At 37.0% G+C, this 9,287-nt stretch overlaps 1 protein-coding gene across 3 annotated transcripts; it reads left to right on the plus strand.

The window, feature by feature from the left end:
* The first annotated feature begins 221 nt into the window (after positions 1–221).
* LOC114528982 lies at positions 222–6,695 on the plus strand. Of its 3 annotated transcripts, XR_003687566.1 has the most exons (8): positions 222–309; positions 630–2,567; positions 2,759–3,099; positions 3,244–3,362; positions 3,469–3,589; positions 3,929–4,011; positions 4,204–5,289; positions 5,906–6,695. XR_003687566.1 is itself a non-coding variant. In XM_028550694.1 (7 exons), exons 2-7 carry the CDS (start codon positions 650–652, stop codon positions 4,286–4,288), a joined length of 2,667 nt encoding a protein of 888 aa, XP_028406495.1. In that variant the 5' UTR covers positions 222–309; positions 630–649; the 3' UTR covers positions 4,289–5,338. The 3 variants fall into 3 exon arrangements, 2 of the variants coding, with proteins under 2 accessions (XP_028406495.1, XP_028406496.1); XM_028550694.1 differs by lacking the exon at positions 5,906–6,695 and having other exon boundaries at positions 4,204–5,338; XM_028550695.1 differs by lacking the exons at positions 4,204–5,289; positions 5,906–6,695 and having other exon boundaries at positions 3,929–4,015.
* Positions 6,696–9,287: the final 2,592 nt, after the last annotated feature.

The raw sequence follows: 9,287 nt of genomic DNA on the forward strand, positions 1-9,287 counted from the left end.
GCATGAGGGCGCTTTCCATCCGCATACATGTTTTGTAAGAAGTCAAAGTAGGACATGTTTACTAGTTTTCAGGCCGGATAACTGATATATATTACATGCATCATTTCGTTATTGAATTTTTTATTATTCGGGAATGCACCGTGTAGTTAGGGAATTCCCCAGCTATGCATTGTGCTGATTATATAAATAGTGGTCATGACTGAATACAAGTCAGAAAGTAACTGAGATTGTTGAAAAGGTGAAGCTAACTTACCCTCTTCAAGAAGAAGCTAGATATAAGCAGATATAGGACATTTTTAATTTAAGAAGGTAAGCCTTAGTAAGGATTTAAAAACGATCTAGTATCTATAGTTACTATTTATTTGTTACTTCAGTGATACGTTATATTTCATGTCTGTAGAACTTCTATCCATAAAACGTTTTGAGAACTTTGCAATTCCTGATAGGAATGTTATTTTGACTGTCTATGCGAACCTTTGATTTATTGTAAATTATTTCTTTATTGTCCACGGGTAATTTTGAAAAATATTACAAATTATCGTCTGCGATATATTCGTTTGGTATAATTTTGAATTACCTTTTATAAAGTGTTGAAAGTTATGTATCCGTTCTATTTGTTTCAATTTTAGTGTGCTTCTTTCAACTGAGTATGGGAAGCATGGTTCGTAAATATGCCAGTCGTATTGGAAGAAACACAGTTGATAAAGCTAGAAGTGCACAAGGGCAGCACAGCATTTATCAATTATGCGATATGAACCTGACGCCAAACATTTCCGGTAGTGATTTACCCATTTATTTCAAAAACAGCAGGTTTTCTGCAGTATTAAGGAAATACTCAAGTTGGTCCGAGCTACTCTACCGTCTCATGGTGAATTATGTCGCTAGTTCTTTTGATAAGTATTCCGAGAAAAGGAACGGGTCTCTGGAGTTTATTTTCTCCGTTAAATTACTGAAAATGCAAAAGTGGATTATACACATCTCGATTGAACTTGAGGAACAGGTGCAATTAACGGAATTTCATCATTGGGTCTTGTTTCACAAATTGGGCGACGCGTTAATTTTCACTTTGAAAAATTTTCCAATCCCTAAAAATTTTCTCACATGTGATGATTTCCTGACACACATTAGAATTGGGTTAACGGGAGAAATAGAATCGTTCTCGGTTATTAAAATACATGCTATACCTATAATGCTGAGTTACGAACAATTCAGGTTATGGCTTTTGGACTTTAAAACTGTAAATATGACACCAAATATTTCATTATGCATCTTTATCAGTGACGTTGAAAACTTAAAAATCATCTTCAGAAACGCTAACCCTTTCATATTTTGTTGGGAGAACAGCAAACAATATAATAAGGACCGCCTTTCTCAACAAATTGATGGTTCTAATTTACAAATTCTATCGAAGTTAACTGAAATGTTAACACCAAGCGTGGAAGATTATTGTAATAAGTTAAGTGAAGATTTAATATTGGAAAATCAAAGGTTGTTTAATGAAAATGAGTCGGTAAAACAGTTATTACAAGAAAAAAATGACCTCATTGAAAAACTTCTGGAAGAGTATGTAGAAAAAGAAAGTCACTTCAAAGAAGAGAAAAAACTGTTGGAAAATGAAATACTGAAGTTCAAGGAAACAATCCTCGGTCTTGAGGAACATATAAAGGGACTTGAAGACGAGAAAAAAGATCTGTTATCCGATGTAGGAAGACTCTCGGTTGAGATCGACTCCAAAATGACCAAAGAAAAAGATATCGAGATTTTTAAGAAAATATTTCCCAGCAAATCCGCTGTATCTGTAAACGCAAGTGAAGAATCCGCTGAGATAGTCGTGTCTCCTGATAATCATCGCACTGAAGAAAATATTCCTCGAAATCAAAACCAACCAGACCGTGTTGGATCAAGTTCAGGTGTGCTTCCTTCAAATGAAAGCAATGGTTCATCTGAACCGCTGCGTTTTCCAGTCCAAATACAAGAAACAGATGGTGCTGATGGAGGGAATACATCTCTTTCGTCAGCAATATCTTCAGTCCATAATGCATATAAACAACTATTGCTAGCCATTGCCAATAATTTGCTCACCGGTGATATCATGAAGCTAAAAGATTGGGTTCATGAACAGTTTTTAGTCGAAACGAATCTTACTTCAACCGAAATCATTCTTCAATTGGACCGAAAAGGTGTTATAAACGCATCAAATACAAGCGTACTTCGCGAATTCCTCAAGTCAATTCTGAGAATTGATTTAGTTCACCTCATCGATGAATACCACAGCGGCAACTATGTTAATTTGAGAAGGATGGTAGTTGAAATTAAGCAAAAGAGCGTGAGCAGCACACGAGATGTCAATCGGGCGTACGCATCTCGTAGAATTCCGTCTCAACGAGAGATATCTGAACAAAACTTTCCCCTTGTTCGTACAGATACTATGGTCATGCCTCCTGTCAGTAATCAACATGATATGGCCAATGTTCATCATCAGAAGCCCAGCGAAACTCTCTCAAGACGAAATAGATTGTCCACGCATGAAGATGTCCCTAATGACCGTGCAAGAGATACAGCAAGAGGTCGGTTTGAAATAACTTTTATCTAATTTCACAATTACTTCAAAATTTTGTTGCTTTTAGATGTGCCACTTCGGAATAAATGACCATTAAGCAAAGTTGGGCACTATTTCTACCGATGTACTTTGCTTAGCGATATTTTTTTCGTAAGAATAACTAACTTATAAAGCTACAATTTTTGCAATTATTTTCAGGTAACGAAAGTAGATCAAGAGAAGCAAGCAATGGTACTACAGAGAATTCAAGACATCAAGAGCACCGAACACGTGCTCGTAACCAAAACGCACGTTTTAATTTTCCATCCACATCAAATAATCCAAATGGTCGGTCTGAGAGATCAAACAATGTGAAGAAACAACCAGATAGGTGGTTGTGTAATCACTACAAAAGACGTTGCATGGTGAAATTTGAATGTTGTGATAAATACTGGGCTTGTCATCGTTGCCACAACGAGACGAGCACGTGTCAGCAAAAGAAACTGAAATCACGTGATACGACGATGGTAAAGTGCATGGAATGCGGTAAAGAGCAACAGGTAATGAACAATAGGATAATAGCTAATTTATTTCATATGGAAAATTCACGCACTTGTGAGGATTTTTAATTCCCCCCCCCTTGAATTTGCCGTATATTTTTTGCAACTTTTCTATAGCAATTTTTCTCCATTATCTTCTTATAGTTCGGTCAATTTTGTGTTTCATGTAACACTCAATTCGCTGATTTTTACTGTGGTCTTTGCAAGCATCTTACTGGAAGAGATGATCATCCCTATCATTGCGAGAAATGTGGAATTTGCAGGTAAGAATTTTTGCTATATAGATAAACTCTATAGAGCAACTTAAAAAATAATCATATTCTTCAATTACAATATCACAACTAACTTTATGACAACTTATTATTGCAGGATCCATGGAGATCGTTCATTTCATTGCGACGTCTGTGGTGTTTGTCTTGATGTTCAACTCAGAGGAAATCATAAATGTCGTCCAGATTCCGCTCATGACAACTGTGGTATCTGCCTCGAGGTAACTATAAGTGATGTGAAAAAAATTACTTTCATTATACCATTGTCCTATCTTCGCCCGGAACGCATAACCAATCCAATCTGGCTATCACATTGACCAATCAAAAAGGCAAGAGGTCAGCGAATAGTAGCGGTGGAGGAATCAAAATCGGAACCCTCCTTGATGACTTCACGTCACAGTAATTTGTTTCCGGACATAATTTTTCAGTTTAGGTTTTCTGCCTTAAGAAACCCATGCTATTTACTATTAATTTCAGTGAAACAAACTTGGGCCACTTGGGTACTCTCGTGTAATTAAATATATCCATGCATTTTAAAAATTTCCTTCATTTTTTTGCAGGATGCGTTTACGGGATGTCAAATTTTGCCATGTTCCCACAAAGTTCATAAAGAATGCTCCAAGTTAATGATTCAAAACGGAATGTAAGCTGAAAGTTACATTATAATATACACCCCCCATAGTTACGACTATCCTGCTGGCAAAAAATCCCCGTTCACAACACTACATTTAGTTGTATACGAATGTCATTTTGACGTATGAAAATTGGTTTTGGTGTGTGACCGTAAAAGTCTTTTTTCATGCTATTTCTACAACCTTTTTCATTCTTTTTTCAGGACTCGCTGCCCAATATGCCGAGAAAGTTTTGCGCACAAACTTCAAAGAAAACCAGTTAGAAAACAAACAATAAAAACAAGGTGATTAAAGTCAGTAAACCACTCTGATCTCTTGGAATTATGGGGTGAACTGAAGATTTTTAGACTGATTGGGACATGCAGATGATTACGATAGTATAATTCTCGTATTTTTGACGTCACTGGACCATTATCAGATACTCCAGAAGGCAGAAATTTTCGTTTCCAGCGAGTGTGGCAAAACTCGTTATCTGAAACCAAACCACATGATGCAGGCGTGAGCAAGTAAATAAATGAAGATCTTGGATGGAATTTAACATGCACGTGCATGGCACGTTGGTTGGGTGGATTCATTCAGAGATCGACCAGAAAATACATTTTAGGGAGGCAATGAAGAGCGAGTAAAGGAACTATCAATCTAATCGTAATTTTAGGGTATTTTTTAATTTTTCGCATATAGAATTACACGCAGTATTTTAGCGATTTAAAAATTTTCAAACTAAGGCATGAAGAAATAAGTCTCCATTAATATGAGAGTATAATCAAGCTGGAAGCTTTCGATCATTCTCATTTAACTTTCTATGATAGATAGATAGATATCAGATGGTATATTAATTTTCACTAAAACATTACAGCTATTGGCTGAGTTCAGTTTAGTTTAATAAACTGCTGCCATCTGTTAATAGCTCCTCAGTGAATTTGAGAAATAGGTGTAAATTTGACATAGCTAAAGTTAAGATGAACCGTTTTAAAACCAGTTTTATAATTAGTAGCTAACTCTGTCAAATCAGTAATTAATTTTTTCTCTACTCATCTACATGCATGCATTTAAAACTTTTATATCTATGTATATATAAATAATTTTTATTCTATTTGTAAGCTTATGATTCTCATCGTTTGAAATCTGTTTAAAACAGTTTATCTGCAAGGTACTGGCGGCGTACGACGAAAGGGACCAAACGAATTCAGCAATTGATAATGCTTCTTGGTATGATGTTGATGCCTGATGGATGTACTATATGCATAGCGCGCTTTTGCATTCTTTGAGATCGTGTGAGAGGTACTCGGGTAAGCTATCATAAAATGCTGGGCAAGCATATTCCAACAGAGATCTGATACACGGTTTAAAAAAATTGAACCAATTCTTTAGTACCAACATTAGAACGTTTTAGCTGAGATAAAAAAATAAAGTCGCTTGGACGCTTTTTTAACAATTTCAGTAACATGTTCGTTCCACTTCAAATTATTACTTGATGCTCTCAGACCTAAGATCTTAGCATGGACTACAATTTCCAGAACTTTATCATTTATTGTGATAGGTTCCATGCGCCAGTTGTATCAAGCTCGTTTAGCTTAAATAACACTCTTGACATCTCTCTTGAACGAGTCAACTTGAATATTATGCACTGAATATGTTGTTGTAAACAGTATCTTTGTATTAAGGACAAAACCATTTAGTCAGTCCCTTGTTGAATAAAACGTTAGACTTGCTTTCTATTTTGAACTTATCCGCCGTTCAAGCTAAACGGGCTTGATTCAACCGCCCCCAGGTCTTTCTTCACTTTGGAAAAGCAGATTCGCATTTCATTGCACTTAGATTCATTAAGTTGGAATTTATCTGCTCTGGACTGGTTGGCAAGGTCGTCCAGTGCATCTTTAAAATGACTTATACTTCATTTTTCAGGATGGTTTCACTAATGGGTGAATCTTCAACATTGAGTTAAACTTAACACAGGTTATTGAAGACTATACAAGAGTCACGGATAAAAGTGCATCGTTATTAGATGTTATCATGTCGTCGTCTTCTTCTTTAATAGAGTCAAGTGGCGTAGTTGGTACCTGCATCAGCGACCACCTCCCAGTTTATGCTATTGTTAAATTGAAAGCTCCTAAACCACAACAATCCTTTAAAACTATTCGTAGTTTCAAGAAATATAATCCAATGGAATTTAGATCTGACCTGCTTCGTCAACATAACACATTGGACTCGATCCTCGAACACGTCGACGTCAACGATAAGGTATTCATCTTCGATAAGTTGTTAAAGAGCACCTTGGAAAAACACGCCCCGCTAATTACAGTTAAGATAAAGAATCGGCCTTGCACATTCGTAACTAATGAGATAAAAAACATGATGAGAAACAGAGATCATTTGCATCGAATTTTCTTAAGTACTCGCCGTCAAGCTGACTGGATGGAGTTCGTGTCTGCCCGTAATGTTGTTAAGTCCGCACTAAGACACGCTGAAAAGGATAACTACACGTCTGAAGTATTAAAGAATAAGAACAATTCGGGTTCTTTATGGAAAATAATTAACAATTGTATCCCATCGAAGGAGAGAAACACTCTTACCTATGCAAAAGATTCAACTCTGGTAGCAGAAGAATTTAACTACTACTTCACCTCCGTAGGTTCGTCTACCGCCCTTGCAGCAGAGAACATCGCCAAAGATCATAACTTGCAGTTGACTGATCCCTCACGACGAACCATGGTGTTTCCAGTAGATGAACAATTTCACTTCGAACATGTCTCTATACCGCAGATGTTCAACGAATTGTCTTAGAAATGCCACTAAATAAATCACCTGGTATCGACTTCATCCCGATACGTGTACTTAAAGATTGTTTACCTATTATATTACCCGCATTAACTAACATTATCAACAGCTCTTTGACCTCTGCTACTTTCCCTACAAATTGGAAGACGTCTATGACAATCCCATTACTTAAAGAAAGCGACCACGAGATACCATGCAATAATCGCCCACTATCACGTCTGGTAATGGTTTCAAAAATCTGTGAAAAGATCGTCTTAAAGCAGTTCAATAGCTATTTACTTTCAAAGCAGAGGCTTACTTCTCACCAGAGCGGTAATAAATTATTTCACTCTACCGCAACACTTAATGTTGCGGTAACTGATGAGATTCTTGAAGCAATGGATAAAAAAATGTTGATGGCCATGGTTTTATTAGACCTTTCGAAAGCTTTCGATAGCATCGATCATCGAATCCTATTACATTAACTGTCCAACGTAGGCGCATCAAATTTAGTGGTGAATTGGTTTGAAAGCTATTGAACCGGAAGAAGTCAAATGGTGCGGATTGGTTCTACCCTTTCGTCACGACGTCCGGTGACACATGGAGTTCCCCAAGGAGCAGTTATTTCTCCTTTGCTTTTCTGTATATATATAGACGGCTTGCCATCAATTACACCGAATTGCCATTTTGAATCTTATGTTGATGATTCGAAATTGTTCCTCTCCTTCTCAACTCAAGATGCAAACTTAGCCTTAGAAACCATGAGACAAAATCTATTGGAGGTCACACGTTGGTGTTGTGGACATAGTCTTTTAGTGAATCCCGGTAAAACTAAATTCTTGATAATTGGAACAAGACAACAATTGCAACACATTGAAGCCATAGATCCAACTATCTCCTTTTTGGGTGAGAATTTAAATGTCGTCGCTTCCGCTAAGGACCTTGGTATAGTTCTTGATCCAGTACTATCATATGATGAACACATAACCAAATTGGTATCAACATGCATGTCGAATTTATGTCAAATTTATAGAGTGAAAACCTGTTTTAATCAAGAAACTTTAAAGTTAATCATAGAGTCGTTGGTTTTAAGTAAACTATTTTACTGCTCGACAGTATGGGCAAACACGTCGGACTCAAACATCAAAAAGCTACAATTAGTCCAAAACTTCGCAGTAAGAATAATAACTGGTGCACAGAAGTATGACCATATCACTCCTCACCTGCAGGTTCTAGGATGGCTTCCAGTAAAAGATCATTTAATTTACAGAGACCTATATTGATAATGTTTAAATGCCGTAATGGTATGGCACCAAGCTACCTAAGTGATTAATTTTTTACCCGTTCCAGTGTCCACGACCGGGAAACACGTAATATGAACGAGCTAGACATTCCCTTTTTCAAAACGAAATCTGGGCAAAGGAGTTTTAAATTTCGAGCAACTAAGTTTTGGAATGACTTAGACGACGAACTTAAAGACATCATTAATTTTATAACTTTTAAAAAGAAGTTAAAGCAGATCATGCTTTCAAGTCAATTTTCTAAAGATTAGCTAATATTTATTATAGTTTATGTAAATATTATATAGTATTTTATATAGTTTTGTAAATTGATCTGAAAAGCCCGTTTGGGAGATCTATTAATTTATAATAATAATAATAAAAATAAAGACAAGGTCATTAATCAAAATAACGAACAGCCACGACCCACGTTTTGTGCCTTGGGGTACCCACGCTGGTATTGCACCCTACTCCGAGTAACGCTGCATGCTGGCCAAGGTTAACTCTTTGGTGACGACAAGTCAAAAAGGCGGTAACCACGGCTGCATGGCTCAACAAATTCATCAACGATGAAATATTCCGCTTGTTTGGATAGAATTGGTGTCAAGGAGATAGGTCTAAGGTGTTTGTTGTCGTCCGAGACAGGTTTTGGCTTGGGTATTGGAATGATTTTGTTTCTTTCCGTCTCCATATCTGCGTTTTCCTTTAAAAGCCAACCAGGTACGTAATGGATGGTTTCGGATGGTTTCGTTGGAAAAAGAGCGGATAATTTTTTAGAAACTTATTCTTCTGTCACGATAGGGTCGCTTTCCAAGACAGAATCTAGTGCATTGTTACGAGGGGATAAAGGGTTGTATTCTGTCATCGGAGAGATAAATACTTTATTAATAATGTTAGCAAAGTTATTTTGACTTTTCTCTTCCTGATCGCGGGCTATGTGTTCTAGTACAGATGTTATTTCGCGTTTCCATGTTGACGAAGACATGCCGCTCAATTTCTTAACTTCCCTCCACCACGTCGCCGGTTTGCAATGTTGTAAATGCTTCACTTTCGAGTCGCAGTAGTTAGCGCGATATATTTTTCTTTGTAGATTCACTTGGTTTCGCGGGGATTGAAACGTGTCGTTATCTCCTGGATCGAAGGCCCTCTGCCGAGCACGATCTTTTTCTTTAGAGACCTGTTTATCCAGGAGGGTTCGTTTACAACGATTAGTTTGGAGGACATTGGAATAATAATATCCATACCGGTTA

Source organism: Dendronephthya gigantea, unplaced genomic scaffold (genome assembly GCF_004324835.1).
Source record: "Dendronephthya gigantea isolate DGI-Jeju-01 unplaced genomic scaffold, DenGig_1.0 000052F, whole genome shotgun sequence".
Lineage (NCBI taxonomy): Eukaryota > Metazoa > Cnidaria > Anthozoa > Malacalcyonacea > Nephtheidae > Dendronephthya > Dendronephthya gigantea.